We start from the raw sequence: 24,157 nt of genomic DNA, 5'->3' as shown, positions 1-24,157 counted from the left end.
CCAAGATAAAATACCAGCTGCCGAGGTAATTCGTATCCTCACGTCTGCCTCGTCAGCCTCTTCCCTTCCATCATAGAATATGATGCCGTCGTCATTCAGCCTCCCCCCCGCTGATCTTTCCACATTTTTTCTCGCCCTCTTCGCACTCGCATGGTTCCTGCCACGCACTGTACTCGCCACAGTTGCCGTGAAAAGGCCCCTACCGCCTGGTCCTCCCACAGGTTGGTTTGGCAATTTTAATTTGCCCTCCAGCTATCAGTGGCTTCATTATGCAAAGTGGAAAGAATTATACGGTAAACATTAGGAGTAATGTCTATCAAATAACTTATCTACCCATAACGTTTACAGGCGACATCATCTATGTCTACGTTCTGGGCAACCCCATCATTGTCGTTAACTCGGCACAGGCAGCAGAAGAACTTTTTGAAAGGCGGAGCAGAAAATATTCTTCAAGGCAAGTCCGTTCTGCGACTTGATCTGTCTCTTGGGTAATCATGAAAGAACACAGGCCTGTCAGAACTATGGTGGTCGAACTGTAAGTACTGCTGTGAATCGATCACTGATACGTGGCTGAAAGCCGTAGAATGGGATGGGATTGGCTCTTTTCGTCAATGCCGTACGGGAGGAGGTGGAAACAACGTACGTGGTCTATTATAACAGGCATGTAAAAGTGAATTTTCGCCCCTCAGACAGATCTCTCTTCCGTCGTCACTTTCACAAGCTGCTGACCTCGGATTATTACTCAGTCGTCACCAAGGAGACTTATACAACTCTCCGAAATTTGGCCCATTCACCGGATGATTTTGCTCACCACTTGCGCCGAACAGCCGCGGCTATCGTTATGAAAATATCGTACGGACATGAGGTTTCAGACAAAGGTGACATTTACGTAACATTGGCAGACGAAGCGATGCAGGGTCTTGGTATGGCAGGCATCTTTGGCACATTTTTGGTAGATTATCTTCCATTTTGTAAGTCGGTTGCACGAGCCATGATCAACAGTACTGACTAGTATCCATGCCTGCAGTAAAATACGTTCCTGCACGCATGCCCGGCGCAAATTTCAAGCGTCAAGCGTCGATATGGCGCAAAAAGACTAGGGCTATGATCGACCAACCATTTCAGGCAGTGAGGGAACGTATCGCGAACGGCACTGCTATTCCGTGTTTTGCGCAGAAGGAATTAGAGAAGTTGCAACAGGATGTAAATTCGGATCCCGACTATGAGACCATAATTAAAAACGTAGCAGGTATCTCCTATGCAGGTTGGTAATTTTTTTATTGCACTTGGATATGTTGACTCTAACTCAATTTCAGCTGGCGCAGATACGGTTCGCTGCAAATATTCATGAGTTCTTTGGCCGTCACTTATTCGATTTGCAGACTGTGTCTACCTTGCTTTCCTTCGTTCTGGCGATGCTGGTTCATCCCGAAGTGCAGACACGAGCGCAGCAAGAACTTGATGATATTCTTGCCATGGACCGCCTGCCAACGTTTGCTGACAGATCTAAACTGCCATTTATTGACTGCGTTGTTTGGGAATGTCTGCGATGGAATCCAGTACTCCCTATGGGGTTGGCTCGCCTTGTAACTTCAGATGATGAATACAACGGATATTTTATTCCAAACGGTACCTCGGTCTTGCCCAACGTCTGGTAAGTCAAACATCGATGAAATGAAAAATAATGAAACTTATAATTCATAGGGCAATACTTCATGACGCCGATGTTTACCCGGATCCGTTAATTTTCAGTCCTGAGCGTTTCTCAGACCAGAAGAAGAACGACGACCTTGGTATCAACAAGCTTCCTTGGCCAGCCTTCGGGTTCGGAAGACGGTTTGTTACCAAAATACTTTCATTTAGCCAAAAGTATTCACTTCGTTCAGGATGTGCCCCGGACGCTGGCTAGCTTACGAAACTGTTTGGTTTTCCATTGCGTGCATTTTATCTGTGTACTCGATCGAGAGATGCATTGATGAAAATGGCCTCGAGATTGTACCTGAGGTTGCATACACTTCCTCCTTGCTTAGGTGTGTCATGTCGTTACTTTCAGAAGATGAGTTATTTACAGTCACGATAAGCCGACCCAAGCCCTTCAAATGTCGCTTTATACCTCGCTCGGAAAGAGCCGATGAATTAATCAAGGGTACCGCCTCCTGAACTATGTGCATCAGTGGGAGGTCTAGATTGTGAACTTCAGGCTCTCCTGTTTCTCGGCTTCGCGTGCTTAACGGATGGAATTCGAAATTTTATTATGACACGATATTGCGCAAGTAGACCTTGCATGAAACGAATATACTTGTAATTCTGACCTACACGAATATCTATATTACCATATGCCCAGAACTGTGAATTCCAGACCTTCTTGCCTTAATTTTTCGACGGCCTGGTTCACACGATCGAACCAGGTAACATCACCTTCTTCTCCCCCTTCGGCAAACACTTCAAGAAAGTATACATCATGGAAGGTGGCTGAAGATAGGGATGGTCGTCGGTCTATGCGGGAGATGGGTATGTTGAGTGCCTTGATCGCCCGTGAAAAATCCCATGCCAAAGAGTCTCTGTCAGGCAAGAGACGGATTAGAGCACGCTTCTGGTCGATGGGTGGCGTTTGCCATGGGACCCGAGCGTCCGCGCCATAGGATACGATATAAAAGCGCGTCATGTTGGCTGCAGAATCTTAGCTCGTTTCTGTGATGCATCATAGAAATCACATACATTCTCCATCTTGGATGCCAGTGTGCAACACTTCCAGGCCAGGAAACAGCGAAGTCACGACCGTTGAACAGATCGCTGCACTCTTGAAGGGGTCAAAGCTCTCGGACGGTGCGTTGAGCAATGCACGAGCAGCGCTCGCAGTCGAGTCTGTCGGCACAAGCGACGCTCTTGGAAGGCGTCCTTGCAAAAACGCCTTACATTGGCCTAAAGCCTGCAGTGATGCCATCAGAATGTGCCATATGCAAGAAGGGAGACGTATGTGTTCTCACTTGTTCGTGGCTGAAAACATGTTCGATGTCCTCGATTTTGACATTTTCCCGAACTACCAGGGAGTGTTTGATCGATAGGTTTGTATCCCCTCTCACAAAACTATCTCGACCGGCGGATTCGCATCGGAGTAGGTTGTAGGTTTCGATCACCGACCCATTGGTACTATTTTCTTGGGGTATGATACCAAAGGGCAACTCAGGCGATAAAGACTCGAAGACGCCTAGATGATCCAACAGATCATTACAAATATGAGTGACCAGGAGAAGACCGACTTACTAGTGATCGTCTGCTTTGCGACATAACGGACAGAATCACCAAAAACGTCAAACGCCGCTTGATGGGAATATGTTCCGGGCGGACCCAAGAAATTCAGAGCAGGCAACTCCTGCACTTCTTCGGAACTTGATGCCAATGCAGAAAGAGTGTTCGACATCGATAGTCTATTCTTCGTCCAGGCTTGTCTGGCCAGGCAGGACGTCCAAAGGTCATCAAACGAATTACATACACAGTGAAACGCATGATCGTTGTCGTAATCGTATCACATCAAGATTCAAAAAAAAAACAAGAAAGTACATGAAGCTGTAGCTGCTAAAGTACTTCATGGACAGAGGCAAAACATGGTAAAATTTACAATACATTATTTATTGCGATAACTTAATAACGAGACAGACTGTTTCCAAAAAAAAAAAAAAAAGTGGGGAAAAAGTTAAGGCTGGGGATTTATGTTATTTATCTTAAGGAAGTATGCCACGTCGGGATGACTTGTGCTCGCCTGCGAGACATTGGCAAGCAGTTGCTGATCGCTGACAGTGGAAACTGGTCTCCCGTCCGCAAGACTCAAATGCACGGCATCCAACATTCTCTGATACCGGTCTAAAAATATAACATTGAGTACCGGAAGCTAAAGTCATCCGAATAACGTACATGAGAGGGGAACTCGTTCGGCCATTTTGCTCAATGCCATCCTGAGCCAAGAGTTTGTTATTCAGGGAATCACCATGCGTCACGCACCACTGACCTTACAAAGTCGAGCTCTGCCCGTAGGGTGTCTATTTGTTGGACACAAGCAGCTTCCTGGGCAGCGCGGAGGAAACGGCCAAAACATTGACCGGCAAGATACCAGCAAAACTAGCAAAGTAGATGAGATATAAGCGACCCCAGGTTAGCTATCACATACCGAGCAGAAATAGTCCAAAAGCCCGATATCATAATTCGTGGACCACATCGCATATATGAGTTCAAGAATTGCACGGGCACTCTCGAGTATTTTGGCAGCGGAAGTGCAATTCCTCTCTAGATTGGCGTGAGGTTCATGAAGTAAAATCATTGATCTGAAAATATGACAATGAGCTTAGACGCATGGTCAGAAAACTTCAACAACTCACACATGTGCGGTGAGGAAAGTCGTGTATAAGTGCGTGTCCACTTGTCCATTTCTGAATGGGTCTTTCAGATTACTCGGAAACGATGACCGGAACGACATGAGCAACTGATCCAATTCCAGGAAGGCAGGGGATGACCGAATATCTGGTTGATCTCCATACACCTGGGTTGCAAAGTTCCTTGCCGGTAGGAATCTCGCGTCTCCCAAATTCGATTTGATCCTGTATCGGTGGTTGAAGTTTTTGATGAAAGAAAGAAGCATAGTGCTCTTGATATACAACGTGAAGGAATCGGTGATATCGGGGGGATGGAAAAGCACCGCTTCTCTGACGTGACACCACTGGCGCACGTTATAGTTCACAGGTATCTGAGTAGATTGTCAGCTAGCAGGAAGAAAAGCAAGTGTCATACTAACCCCCAACTCAAACTGCTCCATTGTGACTGGGAAAACTTGGGCGATGTCGTCATCATCAAGAGAGAGCGCCCAACCAGTGCCAGATCCATGCTGGCGATCAACTGCGTACGCCAGCCAGAAGGTATTTCTTCGTATTTCGTCCTCAATTGGAGTGCGAGGCGGCGAGATTATCGACATTGTTGGGGAGCTCCCAAGTAACGAACGAAATGGAGGGCAAATGTTTAGTCCCAACGGAATCGCAACGCGCAAAGATTGGCCACTGCAAGTAAATAACTGCATCAAAGGCAGTTAGCGATATTTCATGAGGCATGTAAATCATAGCAACCTCAACCCATCTGCCACAAGCTGGTAAGTAAGAGAATATTCGATAGAAGATAAACTGACTTCGAGTGACACCAATAATACCACGTCAGTAGAACATATGCTGAAAGACAGTTAGTCACTACGCAGCCGCTCACACAGACTCACTGACTTTGCACGCATTGAACCAAGTGTTGACCTTTGTTCAAGTACTTCTCGACCGTTTCCTTAGCGTGGCTTGCTTGTTGCTCTGCAAATGTATCAGGCAGGTCCGGCTGTGCAAATTGTCCTTCGTCTGCCACAAAGGCGATTGTCAGCCAAATAGACGTTGGAACAATTAAAAGATGAAATTTTTACATGGAAAGTCTGCAGCATTTGTTCGGGGTCCTCCAGCTGCAGTGTAGATGGCACTGACGGCGCATATGGCATGTAGAACGGGTGCAACGGGGAAATCAGGATGATCTGGCGGGTATGATAGCGAAGCTATGAAGTTAGCCCTGTGGAAAAGGCGAGATGCGTGCGGGTGAAACAAAAAGAACATATCGACCCTAGTACGAACAATAAGCCGAAGAAAATGATCGGAGAAACGACTTACAAATGACGAATGAGTTCTGGGTGAGGGAGGTTGACAGGCCAATGTGACCAGATGACGTCTGCCAAGAGAAATGGAATCTAAATTTACAAGAAAGAGGGGTCGCCACACGTACCCATGCCAGATGAAAGCAAGGGAGCATCGATCCTGGCGCTTGCACCTTCAATGAGATGTGAATTGCCATTCCAAAAGTATGGGTTAACCGTCTGAGCATTCATGTCCAAATTAGATGGTGACAATAGGGATTCTAGATCACTCGGGAAGTTCATTGTGGATGCCGAACCAGGACGTGAATTTGATGGCACGGATTGAATAGAAGCAGGTGAATTCTGGATAGACGAGAGAGTCGAACTGCTAGATGGATTAGCATCTGGGGATGTTGCCAGCTCCTTTTGGCTTAAAAGTGCCTCGAGCTCCTCTGAGGACGATAATTTGGTGATGAGTTTCCACGAATTGAGCAAGCCATATACATACTTATCCGAGTCTCCAATCGCTCGAACCTGTTCTTGGGACTATCTGATGGAGTAGATGGGGTCTCCGTTGTTGCAACTGATCTGAGATTTGAACACAAGAGCAATCTACCAGCGATGACGCGTACCTTCGTCAAATGTGCATTCCGGCCTTTCCGGTAAGTTTGCCCCGGGCTGTGCATGGTCGCGAGCATGCTTGTGCGAGCGAACACACGTCGAGCAGGGTCGTCTGGCATCACTGGTGGATGATTATCTGAGCAAAGGCAGCTCTCATCTAGACATGACTTTACCATTTCTTGTAGTGGTATAGGTCAGAATGCTGCCTCAAATGACAGATTAAAACTCACCAATTTGCGTCGTCTGCACTGATGGCAGGCCTAAAAGATAATTTGAGTGTTTGGGGAGGGAAAGAGAAAAAAGTCTTTGACCTGATTTCTCTTGAGTACAGTAGCGCCGCCTGTTCCCGAGCCGACTGAACCTGGTGCTTTAGGCATCGATAAAGATTGGAAACGTGGACTTGATAAAGAGTATGATAGCGAGTGATTACAGCATGCAAACTTGGACCAACTGATAAGTAAGGTCCACTAGTGGAAGCAGTGGAAGGAGTGCAGGTCCAAAGGTGTTGAAACGTCGAAGAACCACCTCAGACAACGTCAATCCTAAAACAATCTTAAAAGTAACTCGCTCAACCATATCCGGGACCATAATATTTACACTCGACATCTTACTTAGACTCGCACTAAGTACGCTCCCGCTCCATATCAATCATGACTAAGAACCCATCAGATGCAACATATAGGTCGTAACAGAAGCAACAACATAAATGGGCGTGATATGATAAAACAAAGAAAATCCATCTATATGAGCATGGTAATAACAAGTCCACTCTCATACGATAACACAACCACGACCACTGCGCTTCTTTTCCTTCGGGGGAGGGTTCACTGTAAGTCTGGTTAAACACGTCTCGCGATGAGGATCAACAAGCAGGCTCACAAACAGCACGGATAACCTCATCAAACACGGTCTTTAGGCCCTTTTGCGATAGCGCAGAGCATTCGAGATACTTGACAGCACCAATGTCCCTCGCCATCGAGACTCCTTGCGTGTACTGGATGGGCTGCATGCGTCTGGGTAATTTGGGATTAAGAACAGGTCTCAGGTAGTATGCCAGAACTTACCGGTCACGGAGTTTCTCGATGGTAGCAGGATCTTCGCGCAAATCCAGTTTAGTGCCAACCAAGACCACCGAAGTAGATGGTGCATGATGTGAAATCTCGGGCCACCACTGGATTGCTGTGGTTAACAAAAACAGTTAGTGTATTTGAACGAAGAGTGACGCACCTTGGTTCTAACGTTCTCGTAGCTAGGTGGACTGACGAGTGAGAAACAGATCAAAAAGACATCTGTCTGAGGGTAGGAGAGTGGACGGAGACGATCGTAATCTTCTTGTCCAGCGGTATCCCATAGGCCGAGAGAAATGGTTTTCCCGTCGACCATCACATTTGCAGAGTAGTTGTCGAATACTGATACTGAGTGAGACGGTAGCACTGTCAGGTCACCCACCGATCATACCTGTTGGCACGTATTCTCCCTATGAAACAACTTGAATGTTGTTCCAACACAAGAGCGCATAAAACTCACTGGAAAGGCATTTGTGGTATAAGAGATGAGAAGACACGTCTGAATCACCCATGAATCTCTCGACGCCAGAGCCTCAATATGAAGGAGAACTTGCCTTGCCAACAGCACCATCACCAACTACAACACCTGAATGTCGTGTTAGCTGATATCGACAGTAGACAAGCAAGACATACATTTGATATTGTGCATTCTGATTGAATCCTACTTGGTTGCCTGAAAGAGAAGCCCTCAAGGAGAGCAATGTGTCCGCAGAATAAGCGAGTGCTTGTATAGACCTGCCAATTTCGCAAGGAGATAAGCCCGGGTGGTTTGTGGCTGTCAGCAGATTGAAACAGAGGCCATCACAGCTCAAGATACAGATTTGAACATACCTTTAACTGTGAAAGATGGTAGGAGGCAAGACGACCGACGACGAATGTACGGGGGAATGCTTTGCACCTGGAATCGGTGCGACTAGGCTGTCCTTGCTTGATATCCTTGATGTGCCTCTCCGCAAACGTACAATAAATGGATCAACAATACCTTAAATTAGGAATATTTCGTTCATATCTCCGCTTTTTTCTCACATCCTCATGCACCAAATGTACTGTATTTCATTCGTTCATCACAACGGCGTAATAAATACACTAGGTAGGGCGGTTCACGACGTACTTTCCAAGTAAAATCTTGGCGCTGGGATAGTGATCAGATTAATCATGTTGTGAATTTGAGATCCCACTCCGGGCAAAATCCGGCCACTGGCCGTAGGAACAAATACATGTCAAGGCAAAACAGTATACAAGTAAGGTAGGTTGGGCGGGCGTACATGTACAAATCTGAAACAATTGCAAAAGCCAAGTGTGGAGCTGATAAATAGCGGAAACCATTCAGATATAACGACATACAAAGGCAAAGCGGATCGAAAACTGGTAGAACAAACGAACAAGATCACTCAGGCTAACCAAACGTCACTCTGCGTTTCTTTGATGGTGGTGCCAAATCATCCGCAACATCAATTAACACTCCCTCGACTTCCGCTTCATCCTTCTCCTCCGCTGAAGTAGAAAGATCGAACGGTGCCATCAACCCAATGCCTAGGCCAACGAGACCGTCATTGGATTCTGACGTTTCATTGTCCGGTAGACGGAAATGTCTCATCACTGGGCTTTCCGCCTCTGGACTAGATAGAGGCGGCGATATGACCCTCTTTTCGGGCGGGTGTCGCAAGGTAGATCCAAGCGGCTTGAACGGGCTCCCAAAGGGATCATCGCTGGTTAAGCGGGCAGGGCTTGGTATCGCTGCACTGCTCACCGAAGATGAGAGCGAGTTATCAGAAAGCCAGCCGCCCTGCAAGTCAAAGGAGTTGTTCATGGCAGTTTTTTTCCGGTCATGACCAAGCTTGCGACGTAGACTGCCGCCGAGTGAGGAGTCATTCAAGCGTTTGCGGAAGTCAAGGCGAGTAAAGACTGGCACTGGCGAACGATTATCAGAAAATAAGTGGCGCGGTGAAGGTCTAAAGATGATGGGAGAGCTTCCTTCGGTGAATATGCTGCTAAGGTCGCCGAACGTCTTTCCGCGGAAAGTGGCACTGCAGGGAGTATTCATGACACTCGTCGTACCAGTGCTTGGGGAGCTTGAATCGATAACAGATGAACCTTTCGTTACAGGAGTCGCACGCGCGAGCATCGACAAGCAAAACTCCCTAGCCCCAGAATGAAGGGGGTGGCTTGGACTCGGAAAGCGCCAGGGTTGGTCTGAAGGAAGACGCGGTGGAGAATGGCGGAACGATGGTGTCAATGTCGGGTCGTAAGGAGACATGGGGATAGCAAATCTTGATGTTTTTGGGGATGCACTTGAGTCATCAATTTGAATTGCCCGCAAATTATAGGAATCTGTTAGCGTGACTCCTTCGTCCAATGGCTTTGCATGTTTGAGCACGGGAGGAGACGAAAGTGCAGGAAACTCATTCTGTTCAATGACAGGCGCAGAGGGCACGGGGAAATCATCATCATCTGCATCGTCGTCATCCTCTGGGTCTGGGGTAGGTGTTATACTATTCCTTGAGGACAAGTTTCTTGACTTCCTGGATTTGTTATCTGGTCCCCTTGAACCCCGATGATCATCAGCATAATTTTCCTTATCGTGATAGTTATTTCGTTCCCCTGAAATGAGAATTAGTTATCAGGAGATGCCAACTCTCGGGCATAAGCTTACTGCCAGATCCGCGGCCACCACGAGTACGATCATGTCCCTCACGACGATTCGACATGGCAATCTTGTGTTTCTCATATACGTGTCGCCTCCACATACTTTTTGCATTGACCCCTGCGTACGTTCTCCTGCAGAATGTGCAACGCAGCCTGGGCTCTTCACCTTCGGGCCAGCCATCAGGGCCCAAAGCCTTGAGATCCTTTTTCTTGGCTGGACACCATCCTCTGGGCGGTTCAAGCTGCGGAGGATAAGGGATTGCATCTGGATTGGTAGATGACCCGTTGACAAAATCGTTCTGATCTAAGAACCAATCCGGATTCGCAGCCATCAACGAGTAGGAGAGGCCTTCCGGGTACAGGTGAGCATTTGGAAAGGCAACGAACGGAGGATGAATAAAAAATATATTCGGGTCAGACAGGGAAGGATCCATCATAGGCATATGTTGAACTAAGGATGACGCTGAATGCGTCCGCATAGAAGGTTGTAATTTAGGCGGCGGCGGGACAGGAACTGAAGAGCCGTTTGGTGTATATGGCTTTGGCTTAAATGATGCGGCGGCAGGCGTGAAAAAAGGGAGGTCCGAAGTAGACGTCAAACGTCGCTTCAGGGCGCGAGTTGCGTTCGTAGATGACGTGCTAGTAGATGAAAGCGAGGTGCTTAGAGTAGGTCGCGTGTCTGACATGGCAGGTGACTGCTAGGCTATGTGTACCGATTACTCTTATTAAGCGCTATATATTTCCTGCCCAACGCAACGAGTACTCACGCGTAAAAAGACTTCTGATGGTGTCTCAAACCACTTAAGATAATTAGATTTTGACGTGCGTGACAGTGGGCGGGCTGGTAGGGGATATCACGGGAGGGGTCGCTGCGAAAACTGTCGACCGGGTGACGATGTACTCACTACGATTATTTCTCACATTTTAAGCGGAGCTGACACGCCTCTCTTCTATCCTCAACGCGTCCATCACGTGACACTGAATTTCGCGTTACCACGGAAAGCGATTAATGTTTCTCAGCGCTCAGCCGGAGCAGGCGTGCAAACAGGATCAATTAATTAAGTACGTGGAAACAAAACCGCAGTGCCCCTTTTCGATATTGTTGATGAGACGTGTATCAGTATGATCACACCACTATCCTGAAGAGTTTCCGCCGCAAAGGACACGATCTACGGAAGTATCGCAGCAGTACACGATGCATAACAAGGCTAGAGTCAAAGGAACCCTAGCCGGTGATTTGAATTGCGCACTAAATCAAACCTACTAGCAGCTCACGCTCAAAAGCAAACTTCGACACTCACGACTGCAACTAGAAGTGAGTGTATGGACATTTGTCGACAAGAAAAAGATACAAGAAAAAGTAGTCATGTTTCCAAAGTATCATGTACTGACGTAACCAGGGTGGGGCGATGGCTCACAGCAAGGCCAAGGCTTGGGAACATCATGATTCTAAGCAATAACTTGAAGGAATAGCTGATCTAGAGTGCCAGGGTAATGTACCTGTTGGACACGACGGCATGGGCGTGTGCTGGAAGTATTGGAAGTATTGTTCGGCTTACCCAGCAATCATAAATATACCACCCAAGGGAGTGATAGGTCCGAGGAACTTCAATCTGGATATGGCATGGCGATATTAGAACACAGACATTGACTATGTATAAGAGAGATGCCGCACTTCCATAGAACAAGCGCTACGATGGAGCCAGAAAAGACAAAGCCTCCTCCTGCAATTGCAGGGCCAGCAAACTTGTGCGTCGAAAATCGAGGATGCATCGAGACCATAAACAAGGCCAAGCCATTGAATATCTTGGCGCTCGAAGTCAGAAAAGAGTCATAGTACACGAGGAGTTGCAAACCGCATAATGAGCCGCAGTTTGCCAGGCGGTCAAACTATCAGGCGTGATACCTGGCCTGCGCTTCAATCCATGGGAACCAAATGCGCCAGCAACCATTCCTGTAGCAGCTGATCACCAACCGCCGCACGACAAACGTTATTTAGACCATGTCAACAAGCTGTCCCCAAATAGCTAACCAAGGATAGCCCCCGCCTTCCAAAGGAGCGAGGGCGTTACAAAAGTCGAATTTCGCGGGAGGAGTGGTGTAGACGAGTTGGGAAACGCCATTTCAAAGAGTACTCTAGTAGTAGTGGTAGTACCACTAGTACTGTAGGGTGTTCGCTTCTACGAACTTTAGTTGGTGATGTAATCAATGTACATATATTGTTGCCGAACGTTTAATGTAAAAAAGTCAGGTTTGACTGTATAAGTGCTTGCAGCTAGTACTAGCCATTCAACTAGTCATGGGCAAAGCACAAAAAAAGACAGGAAAGGGTCGGCTTGACAAGTATTACAAGCTTGCAAAGTACGCATTTCCTAGATCATCAGAAATATCACATTATCCATCACATCACATCTAGAGAGCAAGGTTATCGTGCGCGGTCAGCCTTCAAGCTAATTCAATTGAACAAAAAATACACATTCCTCGAATCGGCCCGATGCTGCATTGATCTATGCGCAGCACCTGGAGGTTGGCTACAGGTGGCTAGCAAGTACATGCCGACAAATAGTGTTATCGTCGGTGAGTGTTTTACAGACACTTGAAAATGACTCTCTTGATTGGTTCATTTCACTCTGTAGGCGTGGATCTTGTACCAATAAAACCTATACCTCGTGTGGTCACGTTCGCTGCAGACATTACCACTACGCAGTGTCGTAACCTCATTCGTAGCGAGATCAAGGATTGGAAGGCGGATGTTGTTCTTCATGACGGTGCACCGAACGTCGGTACTGCATGGGTACAGGACGCATACAGCCAATCAGAACTTGTACTGATGAGTTTGAAACTCGCTGTGGAATTTCTCGTCAAAGGCGGGACATTTGTCACTAAAGTTTTCCGAAGCGTCGACTACAATAATCTGATTTGGGTCTTCAACCAGCTTTTTGGAAAGGTAGAAGCTACAAAGCCTCCGTCATCCAGGTGCGTCTTGTTATTTTGGTAGTAGTATTTGATATTTACATAAAGACAGAAATGTGTCTGCTGAGATTTTCGTGGTCTGCCGGGACTTCCTTGCTCCCAAACACATCGACCCCAAGTTTCTGGACCCCAGGCATGTTTTCAAGGACCTGTCAACTACTATTGCGTCCGGTACAGACAAGGGTACCTCTGCAAACAACGCACAGGCAAATGTGTTTCAACCTGAAAAGAAGCGTCGGAAACGTGATGGTTACGATGACGGGGACTACCTTTTGTTCAAAAAGGCTTCTGCAGCTGACTTTATTCGGAGTGCTGATCCAATAGCTGTTCTCGGACTGGTCAACAAAATAACCTTCGAATTGCCAGAGGAGAAAGAGTATGACCGTTAGTTCTCTGTCGTGCCATTTTGACGTGTTCTTCAGGTGGTTGCAGCTTGATATCACTACTGTCGAAGTTCAGGCAAGCTGTGAGGATTTGAAAGTGCTCGGCAAGGGTGACTTTAAGAATCTACTCAGGTGGCGGACTGCACTTCGTCAAGAAGTCAGTGGTACCGTTCTATTTCACTTGTTTACGGTCACTCACGTTTACCCATAGATCGGGTTAGATATCAAGGCGAAGGATACGCAGGATGTTACAGAGACCGTCGAGATCACCGAGGAAGTTGACGAAGAACAGCAAATTCGAAACGAGGTCTGTCCTCTGGGCCTATGATTTTTCATCTTTCTGACTCGTGTGTTAGCTCGAAAGATTGAACGTTGAGGCAGCTGCGCGTACTAAACGTGAACGTCGTCGTGCAAATGAGATAAAGACCAAGACAATCCAGCGAATGCAGTTGCAAATGACCGCCCCGTTAGATATCGGTCTCGAGCAAATCGATGCTTCACTAGGAGTAGGCCAAGAAGATATGTTCGATTTGACGGGCACCGAAAGGCAGCTGAGACACAAAGGCGGGATTGGGATCATACGGGTGGATGATGACACGCCGGAGGATGAGGACGAAGATGAGGTGGTGGCAGGGGACGATCAAGAGGATGAGGTCCTCGATTCTGAAGAAGAAAGGGATCGAAAGGCGTCACGGCTCGAGGCAGAAATGGATGGCCTATATGATGCTTACCAAGAGAAACTGAAGGAACGCGACTCAAAATTCAAGGCTAGAGATGCGAGACAGGGGAACAAAATGCTGGAGGAGTGGGGCGGAATTCAGGATGGCGAAAATAGTGAAAGCGACGAGGAAGGCGGATGGGATCAAATGCAGGCTGCAAAGGGGGACAATGACGATTCCTCAGATGAAAGTGACGACGAGGAACACGAGACGCCAGGCCGAAAGAGGAGAAGACCTCAAGCAACAGAAGTGAAGTCAAATAAGAAGGTCAAGCTCGTGACGAAGCTAGAGGAGCCAACCGCAGCGGGTCGTGCTTCCCAGGTATGGTTCAGCCAAGACCTTTTTGGAGGTGTAGAGGGTCTTGATGATATAGAGGGTGAAGAAGGGAAGGAGGAGGATGTGGACATGGCATCGGCGCAGCATGATGGTAGTGAGGAAGAATGGCAGGATGATGTACGTCCGAAGTCACTCATTTTAAGTTCTATGCTTATAAGATCACCTAGCCTGCTGCTTCGTCTGATGGTGACTTTGAAGTTGTGCCCCAGCAGCACGACGACGACATTGAAATGTGGGACGCTGAGGACGCAAACCAAGATGAAGCTAAGAAGGAACATATCAAAAGTTCGTGCGATGAGCACACCTGGTGTTTTTAATAACCACTGACCCATGTTCTAGAGTATGGCCTAACTACAGCGGAATCTGTGTCCATTGCTCAGCGATTAGTAAATCGCCAAACTACCAAAACGCATCTTCTTAATGACGGATTCAACCGTTATTCTCTCAACGCAAAAGACGGTTTACCGTCGTGGTTCTTGGATGATGAGGGAAAACACTACAAGCCAAATATCCCCGTGACTAAAGAGGCTATTGCTGCTCTGCGAATGCGTCAACGCGCACTAGATGCACGTCCAATCAAGAAGGTCGCGGAGGCCAAGGGGAGAAAGAAACTACGAGCAACACAACGGCTGGAGAAGGCGATGAAGAAGGCAGAAGGTGTGAATGAAACATCAGATATGAGCGAACGCGACAAGGCAAAGCAGATAGAGAAGCTTATGCGCAAAGGAACTGCAAAAGCAAACCAGAAGAAGGAAACTAAAGTGGTGGTTGCGAAGGGTGCTCACAAGGGAGTCCAAGGTAGACCAAAAGGCGTCAAGGGGCGTTATGTTATGGTCGATGCAAGGATGAGAAAAGAGGTAAATTTTTCGTGTGTTGATCTTGCAGATGCTGAGCGCTGACTGTTCAACAGACACGTGCCAAAAAACGGAGAGAAAAGGCAAACAAAAAGCGAAGATGAGCATGACCAACTTGCCACCATACTACAACCAGTTTCGTGCGATGCCAATGGAATTCATCACATCCATGATTCGAGAGCATCGATGATTAGTTTAGTGTATAGAATGATAGTAAGCTAAGGGACTGAGAGATCTGCCTTAAGACCCTGAGCAGGGATTGAAACGGTGCTGATAAGGTCACACGATGCGAGGAACCGAGTCCAAGCTTCACGACCTGCCGAGTTATCAAGCGTAACCTAGTTTATAAATGAGTCCACCATAAACCCGAATCTCATGGTCAACACACCTGACAAGTTGTAAACTTCTGGTTGCTCTCCAAGTCCAACACACTTTCTGTTATGACTTGTGCAGAAACAGACTGCTCCGCGTTACCGCCAGTGCCGGGTGTCTCAGTAACTTTGCGCACACTTAAGCTAGTCTGAAGGAAGTAGATCCGACCGCGAAAGTTGAGTGTAACAGGCGGTTGTGGTTGAGTTGCTTCTCGATCTTGAGACGTTAGACTGCCAATTATGGGGCGAGTGAGATCAAGTACGAAAAGTATGCTTGAGAGAAGCGCACAAATGTCGAAGTTGCTTCGTATAATCAACAAGCAGCGGAGGCTGGTCACCTGCACCAACATATGCGTGTTCAAAGACAGTGAATTGAACATCCATTGGACTACCCCAAAATTAGTCCATATCGCATTAGACTGGAAATTTAACGAACCGATCAGGCATCATGACATCCAGTGTGGATTCAACGCCTTCGAGGCACGTTGCTTCCGAAACGTTGACAACCACCTCTTGAGGGTTTTGCTCTGCGTACTTCAAAGGTCCTCCTGGAGTGGCCGAGTCCTGGGATGAATACAGAGAATTTGAAAGGTCATGATCGGCATCGAGTTCCAGAGTCAAGTCACCCGCCAATTCGCGATCTGAGTCACTGTGCTCAAGTGCTGCTGCTTTGGTCTCGCCCATGTTTGACGTCGAAAACTCCAATTCTAGCTTGATCAATTGCTGATGGAGACTATTCTCAAGCCGGGACTCTGGAAGCGTGCGATACAAGACGCGGTGAATGACTTTTTGGTTCGAAGGTGGCGAATTCAATAATGTAGCAGGAAGGCTGGAAGCCCAGATTAACATATGGTTGAGATGACTGTAGCATCAATGGACAAACCTGGGAACAAACGTGAGCGCAGTATTTGAAGTGTGCAACCATTTGAGAATTTTTGATAATGTCCAATTTCCCTTGAAAGGGGGAATAAGGACACTATGTCCGGTCGGTGATGCAGATCCAAGAACGATGTGTCCAAAGCTTCGGTGACGTCAAAAACAGCGCCCTTGATCTAGTGAGCACTTACGAGGCGGAGACGACTCTCTCGTGACCGTGGGTCTTTGGGGCACTGAGGAGCAATGCCTCAAGGTCTGTAGATTCCCTTCGAGAAGATGTCAGTAGAAATCCCGAGCTGGCTTAGGGGAGAAGCTAACTCAGTTTTGGTTACCATTTTTCCTTGCCCGCCTGCCAAACCACCTGTTTTCGTCGCATCTTCGACGGCAGTACCACCGAGCCAATCTGCAACTCTGCGGACCCGGAAAGATGCACCTTTCACCGTCGTCCAAGGTAAAGACCGAGGGGAGAGGAAAGGGTAGATAGAGTACGTATGTGGCATAAAGGAAGGCGCTACGGAATGCTCCAGTGTTGCCTTTGCTGGCACGTAGCAAAGGAGGGGTGAAGCATGACCACCTTGAGTCTAAGCCGTCCATCAGTCTAGCAGGATGGCCGATATTCATATAATGATGCAGCTAACCTCCGTTGAAGCACGGATAGCGAGTCGTTTTGCAGTGTCCATTTTGTCGGTGTCTTTAGCACAAATCCTGATCTAAGTGCACTTTCAATACTTGCTTAGATGACAGGTAGTAGAACCTGCCTTGCCCTTGTGGCCAAGGTTCTCCACGTAAGCGCCAGCAAGACGCGATATGCGTTGGACCAGGTCCTGACGAATAGGTTGTTTTGAAGGCAGTTCAATGATTTCATCAATAATACCCTCGAGGTAGGTTAGTTTCCTATCACTGACGTGAATTTCGCCAACCTTACCTTTTTCAGTTCACTCAAGTGTTCTGTGAGTTGCTTCATTGTGCCCCTGAATCCCTCCACTCGCAAGGCAAGTGGATTAGAAGCCAGCGAAATGTGGACGTTATATTGCATAGAAAGTTGCAATAAGTCGGCCCCATCTGGAAACATAGCCATTACAAGAGGAATGTCGTGAATTAATTAGACTTTACCTTTACCAAGAATGAGAAAAAGTTGACTTGGGTTGACAGAGAATGCTACGGAAGTCAGTTAAACATGTAAGCAATATGCAGAACAAAACTGACTCTTTATAACAACCTCTGTCTTGTCCCTCCGCCTTCTCTCGATTTCCTTCAGAGAGGGCCAGTTCCACTGCTTCTCCATAATGGATTCCGCATATTCTACTTTCCGTCTGGAACTACGCGTCCATATAGGGCCAAGGTTATACAACTCTGTAAAATTCCTTAGCTGGTCCTTGCTGAAAGACCGACACAGTGTGTCCAAGAGATTATTATACTCTTCTGCATATTTAGACGACTCCGGTGACGAGTGTCTCTTAGGTCTGCAGCGCTCTATGTCATCCAAGGTTGGTTCCAAGCCAGCAGCGTGTATTGAGGCGAGGTATAGGTCGACACGAGTCGGTTCTAGTGGATTTCGAGACTGTGAGGGTGTATCATTATCCACCAGCCGCCCTGCCTTTGTTTCTCCGGGGGCTTTGGGCAGATTTCGCGTTGTTGCCTTCGCTAGCGCATTACTAGGTCCAGCAGATAGTGTTTCTGTCTGCTGAAGGTCACTTATTGGAACAGCCGAGGTCGCGAACACTGCTTGTGACGAGTAGAGTCTGTGACGCTGCCAACGAAGACACGATGAGCACAGAGAGCGTGATGTCCGTAGTAGCGGAGACGACATTCAAAAAGAAAGCCCAGTGTTAGTCCACCCTACGGAACTGTCGGCGGGCAGAAAACTATGCTCTCAGTAACTCGGTTACACTCTATTCGTCCACTATTTCGTAAAGTCACACTCATGTCACGAATAGTAACGGACAGTGACACTGGCTGAATGCTTCACCTGGGGAAAGCCAGGTGGAATGCTTATGTTTGGCAGCCGTGACACCGATTCATTTTGTTGCCGTCACGCTGAACGGATTTGTTGTATCTCTTGGAATGTGCTAGTATAGTAAGTATGTAGGAAGAACATACTCCAGTGAAGTAGCTAAACGATCACTTTACATAAAATTGAGTGCTGTGGACAAAAAGTAGACCATCACGAATGGAGTCCAAGGACACCGCCAAGTAATGGCTTCAAGTATGTATTTCAATCAGAGTCTTTCAGTAGAACCTGCTTCAGCGACGTGGTGGTCTGCGAATGCTTTCTCATTGTCTTCACCTACCTCGCCTTCCCAACCATTGTCAGCGAGGTATTTCATGAATTTGGCGTCTTCGTCGGCGAGGTCAACCCCAGTCATGTCTGGGACGCAGAAATACGTGATCAGGACACCGGTTACACCACAAATAGCGGCAATGATGAACGTCCACCTTAGAAGGCAGTTTAGTGAGGGGATTCACATCAAGGAAAACTTCTAACGTACTGTTTACCCAGATTATTCTGTATGGGAGTGAAAGCCTGAGTGCCAATGGCTGCTCCAGTCTTCCCAATAGCAGCAGATAAACCGTAGCAGGTGCCGCTGTTGACTAGTTTGTACTTTGCACGGGATCACCTAATTGTTATGAATGACATACCGAATTGGAGTCGCATATGACTCCGAGCTCGTCAGACCAAGCATGTCACCGGGTCCCTAAGAGATGTAAGACGAAATGTCGCTGGGCTCATGAAAATTGCAATATACCATGTTTCCGACTGACTGCATAAGCCCATAGCTATGAGAAGCTGTCAGGTGGAAAAACAGGATTTAATGAGATAGCTCACAAAATGACGAATAATGGTATAATTTTCGTGATCTTGTTGTAAGCCAGTCCAATGATGAGGCCAAATAAGAGGTATCCAGAGAAGCCGAGCATCATCTAAATACAAATCAGTGTGCGCTTATGATCAAGGAGGTGCCACCCACCGTATTTCTTCGACCCAATCTATTACAGAGATAGGCACCCACGAAAACACCAGGGAGCGCGATTATTCCGAGAAGAAGTTGCCATTCTGCCGTCGCCTTTATGCTGCCGTCGTGGATGACGCTGGAAATAATGGTACCCGAGAAGACACCGTTAGGGAATGTGACCTAAGGAAGAAAGATATCATATTTGTGAAAAGTACAACCACAATACTTGGCTCACAAAATCGTAAAGGAACCTGGTTGTAAGATGAGATGCAAACCAGTGCATTTGATCCGAGAACGACTCACCAAGCCCCACAAGTTCCGATCAACTCACGCCAATAACGCTTGAATACGAGTCCATATGGGACGCGACCTAAGATCACATTAAACTTGAGGGGTATCAAAGCAGATTTATACATACGCTTGATAGCACCCTTACGGTACAGCTTAGAGCTCAGCATCCGAAGACGGAAGAAGAATACGGTCAAAGGGAGCAATATGCCAATGCCAAAGCACACGCGCCAGACCGTCTCTAGATGATTATCTCCAGCAGCCGATAAGACAATCAGAAACACAGATACAGCGAGGGGGCCACCAAACTGATTCGAATTGTTTAACTCTCCGTCAGAATAGCACGAGCATACGCACGGATAGAACAAAGTTCGTAACCATGATGAATACTGCTCGCTTCTTAAGATTATATATACTTGTGTTAATTGACACAAGCTTACCTGGACCGCGATTTGCCTGTGCCGTCTCATTCGCAGCTTCGCTGGCACTCGTGGAAGAAGCAGGATATTCACCTCCAACGCCCTAACAAAATTGATCATGGAGAATGCATCATGAAAAATTTGCATACGACACCCGTGATGCCTCGAGCGATAGTTAAGAACCAAAACAATCCCTGGGCGCTTCCGTGCGCACCGTGGGCCGCAGTACCAAGGATAGCACCAATGACAATGAGCAGGGTTGTCGAGACAAGGGCAACTTTGCGTCCCACCCTGTCACAGATCAAACCCACAAATATCTGGCCAAGTACAGCACCTTTATAATGTCGAAATAAGATACGTGCAGGCGCATTCCTACTAGTACCACCACTCACCAACTAACAAGGAATTTGAGACACGAGTGGACACAGTTGATGTGTAATCATTTGGGTATAATTCCTTGAAGATAACCTAGTAAATCAAATCAGAAACTTTCCTATTACCAGTGCCTGATGGTGACGAACGTTGCTCATCGTCATCAGATTATTTTGGTCTGTGATAGATAAGGTGACCAACTGTTACTTATCGGCGGTTTAAAGCCAAAACCTACAGCCGTCACTGATCAAACCAAACCCAGCAGCAAGGATGGTAAAATATGCACTGAGCGACTCTCTTCTATTGAGGTCATGTGCTGCAACCTTAATTTCCGCTTCGTGGGCCTTCGCAGTGACCTTACGAAGGTCACCGGTCTTCGCATCAACGGAATTGATATCTTTCTCGACAGACATACTGTAAGCGCCTAGAAGAAATCGAGTTGGTTGAAGAGGGAATGAAGGGCTCACGGCTCACTTCATAGATCCATCATTTTATGAGTGGATGCACGTGGTACAATAGTGAAGCTCTCGATGGAGGATTACTGTATGTTACATATTTAGTACTGTAAGTGTTCAGCGTGGACCACCTACATCCTAATACAGTATGCTCAGAGGCCTAAGGCCTACACGTTCAAACATCTAATCATCATTGATGAGAACAGGTAGAACGTGTCTCGGATGTCCCCACGCATAGATGAGCATTCATCCAGAGCACGATTGTGCCCCAAGGTGCTGTCAAAACGTTGTTTGATCGACTGCGCTGCCTTTCTCAGTGCAGGCAGCCACCAACCGAAACCAATGTCACAGAGGCTCGGAGGCATCATTAATACTCATTACTACGAAAGGATAGTCGCTGAGAAAAGGGATAACCTCTTATCAAAATTATGTAATTCACCCAAAAGGATACTCCGCTTGAACTTTATTTTTGTGAGGGCAGACCTTACTGCCGACGAGAGCAGCGAGCAAGATAAAATGGCCAGTCTTAACGGCACTTCACACAACTCTATCGACGATGAGCTTGATTTTTCAGACATCGAAGCCAAGTGCGGGCTTCTTGCGCTTTCAATTTAACTTCTGCTCATTTTCTTCCGCTTAGATATCGTGTGGACTTCGACGACGGTTTCGACAGTATAATCGTGGTTGACGGCGTACCTGTCATCGACAGGTCTAAGCTCGACAAATTACTCGCAAAAATCTCCAAGGAGTTCTCCAGGAAAGGGGCTGTGATCAAACAAGATGACATTTTCGTACCATGGGACGACAATGCAGGAAAATCCAAAGGGTACGCTCCTTCTAGCTCTATTGTTATACTGTTTGAGAACTAAAGTATGGTAGCTTTATCTTTGTTGACCTTGGAAATCCAGATGCGGCTGCCTTTGCGGCCGGCGCAATGAACGGACACCCTTTTGATGCGAAGCATACTTTCCGTATCAATCGATTCACCGACGTCGAACGCTATGCAAGCATTGATGAAACATACGTTGAACCTGCAGTAGAGGAATACCGTCCAAAGGTTTGACTTCCCTATCGTGATCAAGATGTTAGACTCACTTTCCAAAGGAACATCTCCGAGCATGGCTCGCTGATTCTCAAGGACGTGATCAATATGTGACTTACCGAGGCGATGACGTGGAAATCCATTGGCATGGGAAGCCCTCGCAGTGTGAAATTGCCTATGCAAAAAAGGTATGTGACCGTCCTAGTCATCATTGCTTCTGCTTAATTTTTTGAAAGAATTGGACAGAACTCTACGCCTCATGGTCACCGCTTGGTACATACTTCGCTACGCTTTTTCGTCAGGGTGTGCGCCTGTGGGGTGGACCATCATGGGAACCCCAACATCGATTTGCACATCCCCTCGTCAAATTGATCGACTTTTCTCCATGCGAAAATTACATCGTCACCTGGTCACATGATCCTATCTCAGTCCCCGCTAATCTTCCTCAAGGTCCCGAATTCTTTTCTCCGGAGGACGAGGGCAATAATATTGCCGTTTGGGAGATCAAGTCCGGTCACCTTCTTCGCACGTTCCCCACCACGGCTTACGAGAATGAGGATCCTGCGATGAAAAAACAAATGCAGTGGCCCGCCTTAAAGTGGAGTTCCGATGATAAGTTCGTTGCTCGTGTAACGCCAGGACAGCATATCAGTGTCTATGAGTTACCAACCATGGGCCTTCATGACAAAAAGAGTTTGAAAATCGAAGGGGTTGTAGACTTTGAATGGTGTCCCCACGGAGAGAAGGACAAGGAAGACGCAGAGAAGCCAGTGAAAGCCGAGAAGGGTGTCAAGAAAAGAGAAAACATGCTTGCTTACTGGACGCCTGAAGTTGCCAATCAACCAGCGCGAGTGACCCTCATTAATTTCCCGAGTCGCACTGTGCTACGACAAAAGAACTTGTTCAACGTCACAGAGGCATGTGTTGTCTGTCTTTTCTGTGATTGGTCCTTTATTAAAGATCGACATTCTAGTGTAAACTTCATTGGCAAAATCAGGGTGACTTCCTTTGTGTCAAGGTTGACCGTCACACCAAGACCAAAAAATCGATTTTCTGCAATCTTGAGATTTTCCGGGTCCGCGAGAAGGACTATCCCGTTGAAGTTGTGGAGTTGAAAGGTGCAGAGACCCCTGACCTTAACGGATCATTCACTGACATGTCATATAGACACAGTGACGGACTTCTCTTGGGAGCCTAAAGGGGAGCGATTTGCTATTGTGTCAAGCAACGATCCAAACCTCGGCAACCCTGGGCCAGGAATTACAATTAAAACCGACATCAGCTTCTACCAGCTAGATCGTACCAAGAATGATTTCAAACTGCTGCGTACGTACTATCAACATTGCCTAGCTTTGTCGTTTGACCTTTTTTACAAGGCACGCTTACGTCAAGGACAAGTAATACGATACGTTGGTCTCCCCGAGGCAGACATGTAGTTCTTGCGACAGTCGGTTCATCAACCAAGTCTGAACTCGAGTTCTGGGATCTGGATTTTAACACTGAAGAACGCCGAGAAGGCCAAAACGTAAAAGAAGAATGGGGAAGTGGCATTCAGCAACTTGGTTCTGCCGATCATTATGGTGTCACTGATGTGGAATGGGACCCAAGTGGGCGATACTTGGCCACCAGTGCAAGCGCATGGAGACACACGGTCTGTCGCATTTATGTTGGCCACTGCGCTGTACTGATCTATTTTGTGCTACATAGCTCGAAAACGGCTACGCTATTTGGGACTTCCGAGGACAAGAATTAGAAAAGCACATTCTTGATCGTTTTAAGCAATTCATTTGGAGACCGCGGCCCCGCAGTCTTCTTACAAAGGAACAACAGCGGCAAGTTCGCAAGAACCTGCGTGAGTATAGCCGTGCATTCGATGAGGAAGATGCTGCAGAAGAAAGCAATGTCAGCGCAGAACTTATCGCTCATCGCAAGCGCCTTCTTGACGAGTGGAACGCATGGCGCGCACGGTGCAAGCGAGACATTGCAGAAGAGAAGCGGAGTCGTGGACAAAAACTTAACGGCGAGCACCACGAAGAGGAAAAGGAGGAGATTGAGGAGTGGATTGATGAGGTTATTGAGCAAATCGAAGAGGAGGTCGTGGAGTAAATGTTTCGTTATTGAGGATGTATTTGGTCGG

General features: G+C 47.2%; 10 protein-coding genes across 10 annotated transcripts; 3 read left to right on the top strand and 7 right to left on the bottom strand.

Annotated features, from left to right (window-relative positions):
* Positions 1-82: 82 nt before the first annotated feature.
* Positions 83-2,160, top strand: HD556DRAFT_1264283 (cytochrome P450; the record flags this gene model as incomplete). Its single annotated transcript, XM_041299089.1, has 11 exons — positions 83-293; positions 349-462; positions 502-535; positions 584-639; positions 690-971; positions 1,028-1,264; positions 1,317-1,330; positions 1,383-1,654; positions 1,705-1,836; positions 1,887-2,030; positions 2,082-2,160. The coding sequence occupies 11 exons, from the start codon at positions 83-85 to the stop codon at positions 2,158-2,160; spliced, it is 1,575 nt and encodes a 524-aa protein (XP_041164990.1).
* HD556DRAFT_884958 (Prephenate dehydratase-domain-containing protein) lies at positions 2,077-3,557 on the bottom strand. The gene is made up of 4 exons (XM_041311937.1): positions 3,265-3,557; positions 2,988-3,208; positions 2,719-2,929; positions 2,077-2,670 (listed from the first exon to the last, which is right to left on the bottom strand). Exons 1-4 carry the CDS (start codon positions 3,419-3,421, stop codon positions 2,330-2,332), a joined length of 930 nt encoding a protein of 309 aa, XP_041164989.1. The 5' UTR covers positions 3,422-3,557; the 3' UTR covers positions 2,077-2,329.
* On the bottom strand, positions 3,558-6,810 carry HD556DRAFT_884748 (uncharacterized protein). The gene is made up of 17 exons (XM_041311936.1): positions 6,577-6,810; positions 6,496-6,525; positions 6,439-6,443; positions 6,277-6,386; positions 6,153-6,227; positions 5,794-6,096; positions 5,682-5,739; positions 5,444-5,634; positions 5,259-5,381; positions 5,171-5,210; positions 5,112-5,121; positions 4,787-5,059; positions 4,374-4,738; positions 4,166-4,319; positions 4,007-4,116; positions 3,913-3,953; positions 3,558-3,861 (listed from the first exon to the last, which is right to left on the bottom strand). Exons 1-17 carry the CDS (start codon positions 6,640-6,642, stop codon positions 3,695-3,697), a joined length of 2,121 nt encoding a protein of 706 aa, XP_041164988.1. The 5' UTR covers positions 6,643-6,810; the 3' UTR covers positions 3,558-3,694.
* HD556DRAFT_1338046 (small GTPase Rac1) lies at positions 6,809-8,301 on the bottom strand. Its single transcript, XM_041301969.1, has 9 exons — positions 8,164-8,301; positions 7,966-8,107; positions 7,887-7,918; positions 7,793-7,831; positions 7,724-7,742; positions 7,493-7,674; positions 7,330-7,436; positions 7,145-7,278; positions 6,809-7,092 (listed from the first exon to the last, which is right to left on the bottom strand). Exons 2-9 carry the CDS (start codon positions 7,979-7,981, stop codon positions 7,037-7,039), a joined length of 585 nt encoding a protein of 194 aa, XP_041164987.1. The 5' UTR covers positions 7,982-8,107; positions 8,164-8,301; the 3' UTR covers positions 6,809-7,036.
* Positions 8,302-8,395: 94 nt separating this feature from the next.
* On the bottom strand, positions 8,396-10,899 carry HD556DRAFT_1517688 (uncharacterized protein). The gene is made up of 3 exons (XM_041309097.1): positions 10,746-10,899; positions 9,986-10,681; positions 8,396-9,933 (listed from the first exon to the last, which is right to left on the bottom strand). The coding sequence occupies exons 2-3, from the start codon at positions 10,662-10,664 to the stop codon at positions 8,729-8,731; spliced, it is 1,884 nt and encodes a 627-aa protein (XP_041164986.1). The 5' UTR covers positions 10,665-10,681; positions 10,746-10,899; the 3' UTR covers positions 8,396-8,728.
* Positions 10,900-10,974: 75 nt separating this feature from the next.
* HD556DRAFT_1338040 (uncharacterized protein) lies at positions 10,975-12,230 on the bottom strand. Its single transcript, XM_041301968.1, has 5 exons — positions 12,011-12,230; positions 11,835-11,941; positions 11,654-11,784; positions 11,538-11,591; positions 10,975-11,478 (listed from the first exon to the last, which is right to left on the bottom strand). The coding sequence occupies exons 1-5, from the start codon at positions 12,099-12,101 to the stop codon at positions 11,457-11,459; spliced, it is 405 nt and encodes a 134-aa protein (XP_041164985.1). The 5' UTR covers positions 12,102-12,230; the 3' UTR covers positions 10,975-11,456.
* A 4-nt stretch (positions 12,231-12,234) lies between these two features.
* HD556DRAFT_1533845 (Spb1 C-terminal domain-containing protein) lies at positions 12,235-15,410 on the top strand. The gene is made up of 10 exons (XM_041309553.1): positions 12,235-12,339; positions 12,395-12,555; positions 12,615-12,954; positions 13,004-13,327; positions 13,374-13,491; positions 13,546-13,641; positions 13,691-14,506; positions 14,557-14,674; positions 14,729-15,246; positions 15,300-15,410. Exons 1-10 carry the CDS (start codon positions 12,278-12,280, stop codon positions 15,345-15,347), a joined length of 2,601 nt encoding a protein of 866 aa, XP_041164984.1. The 5' UTR covers positions 12,235-12,277; the 3' UTR covers positions 15,348-15,410.
* Positions 15,411-15,461: 51 nt separating this feature from the next.
* Positions 15,462-18,300, bottom strand: HD556DRAFT_1429984 (uncharacterized protein; the record flags this gene model as incomplete). The annotated part of the gene is made up of 13 exons (XM_041304866.1): positions 15,462-15,581; positions 15,632-15,845; positions 15,904-16,002; positions 16,051-16,443; positions 16,498-16,635; positions 16,682-16,698; positions 16,725-16,745; positions 16,823-17,071; positions 17,129-17,200; positions 17,249-17,365; positions 17,416-17,552; positions 17,604-17,648; positions 17,697-18,300. 13 exons carry the CDS (start codon positions 18,298-18,300, stop codon positions 15,462-15,464), a joined length of 2,226 nt encoding a protein of 741 aa, XP_041164983.1.
* Positions 18,301-18,313: 13 nt separating this feature from the next.
* HD556DRAFT_1498151 (major facilitator superfamily domain-containing protein) lies at positions 18,314-20,936 on the bottom strand (the record flags this gene model as incomplete). Its single annotated transcript, XM_041308919.1, has 15 exons — positions 18,314-18,926; positions 18,980-19,075; positions 19,131-19,186; positions 19,238-19,268; positions 19,318-19,412; positions 19,460-19,624; positions 19,680-19,695; positions 19,748-19,814; positions 19,863-20,040; positions 20,090-20,124; positions 20,173-20,254; positions 20,301-20,485; positions 20,544-20,619; positions 20,673-20,701; positions 20,759-20,936. 15 exons carry the CDS (start codon positions 20,934-20,936, stop codon positions 18,710-18,712), a joined length of 1,506 nt encoding a protein of 501 aa, XP_041164982.1. The 3' UTR covers positions 18,314-18,709.
* A 558-nt stretch (positions 20,937-21,494) lies between these two features.
* Positions 21,495-24,126, top strand: HD556DRAFT_1429982 (translation initiation factor eIF-3b; the record flags this gene model as incomplete). Its single annotated transcript, XM_041304865.1, has 9 exons — positions 21,495-21,565; positions 21,619-21,804; positions 21,858-22,035; positions 22,083-22,208; positions 22,257-22,937; positions 22,994-23,138; positions 23,188-23,346; positions 23,397-23,671; positions 23,728-24,126. 9 exons carry the CDS (start codon positions 21,495-21,497, stop codon positions 24,124-24,126), a joined length of 2,220 nt encoding a protein of 739 aa, XP_041164981.1.
* Between the last annotated feature and the right edge of the window lie 31 nt (positions 24,127-24,157).

This window comes from Suillus plorans (genome assembly GCF_016647745.1).
Source record: "Suillus plorans strain S12 chromosome Unknown HD556scaffold_7, whole genome shotgun sequence".
Classification (NCBI taxonomy): domain Eukaryota; kingdom Fungi; phylum Basidiomycota; class Agaricomycetes; order Boletales; family Suillaceae; genus Suillus; species Suillus plorans.
This window is presented reverse-complemented; position numbering and strand designations above follow the sequence as displayed.

Coding starts and splice junctions, on each gene's coding strand:
- HD556DRAFT_884958 (XM_041311937.1), bottom strand. CDS start 3,421: ATGTCGAACACTCTTTCTGCATTGGCATCAAGTTCCGAAGAAGTGCAG. Junction 3,209..3,264: donor CGCAAAGCAGACGATCACTA/GTAAGTCGGTCT, acceptor TGGATCATCTAG/GCGTCTTCGAGTCTTTATCG. Junction 2,671..2,718: donor TGGCATCCAAGATGGAGAAT/GTATGTGATTTC, acceptor AAGATTCTGCAG/CCAACATGACGCGCTTTTAT.
- HD556DRAFT_884748 (XM_041311936.1), bottom strand. CDS start 6,642: ATGCCTAAAGCACCAGGTTCAGTCGGCTCGGGAACAGGCGGCGCTACT. Junction 6,228..6,276: donor GGAATGCACATTTGACGAAG/GTACGCGTCATC, acceptor ATCTCAGATCAG/TTGCAACAACGGAGACCCCA. Junction 4,739..4,786: donor TGGAGCAGTTTGAGTTGGGG/GTTAGTATGACA, acceptor CAATCTACTCAG/ATACCTGTGAACTATAACGT.
- HD556DRAFT_1338046 (XM_041301969.1), bottom strand. Junction 7,832..7,886: donor GTGATGGTGCTGTTGGCAAG/GCAAGTTCTCCT, acceptor TGGGTGATTCAG/ACGTGTCTTCTCATCTCTTA. Junction 7,093..7,144: donor TGAGGTTATCCGTGCTGTTT/GTGAGCCTGCTT, acceptor CCAGACTTACAG/TGAACCCTCCCCCGAAGGAA.
- HD556DRAFT_1517688 (XM_041309097.1), bottom strand. CDS start 10,664: ATGTCAGACACGCGACCTACTCTAAGCACCTCGCTTTCATCTACTAGC. Junction 9,934..9,985: donor TGGTGGCCGCGGATCTGGCA/GTAAGCTTATGC, acceptor TTCTCATTTCAG/GGGAACGAAATAACTATCAC.
- HD556DRAFT_1338040 (XM_041301968.1), bottom strand. CDS start 12,101: ATGGCGTTTCCCAACTCGTCTACACCACTCCTCCCGCGAAATTCGACT. Junction 11,942..12,010: donor GAAGGCGGGGGCTATCCTTG/GTTAGCTATTTG, acceptor GTTGGTGATCAG/CTGCTACAGGAATGGTTGCT. Junction 11,785..11,834: donor AAACTGCGGCTCATTATGCG/GTTTGCAACTCC, acceptor TCGAGCGCCAAG/ATATTCAATGGCTTGGCCTT.
- HD556DRAFT_1533845 (XM_041309553.1), top strand. CDS start 12,278: ATGGGCAAAGCACAAAAAAAGACAGGAAAGGGTCGGCTTGACAAGTAT. Junction 13,642..13,690: donor AACAGCAAATTCGAAACGAG/GTCTGTCCTCTG, acceptor CTCGTGTGTTAG/CTCGAAAGATTGAACGTTGA. Junction 14,675..14,728: donor TAAGAAGGAACATATCAAAA/GTTCGTGCGATG, acceptor CCCATGTTCTAG/AGTATGGCCTAACTACAGCG.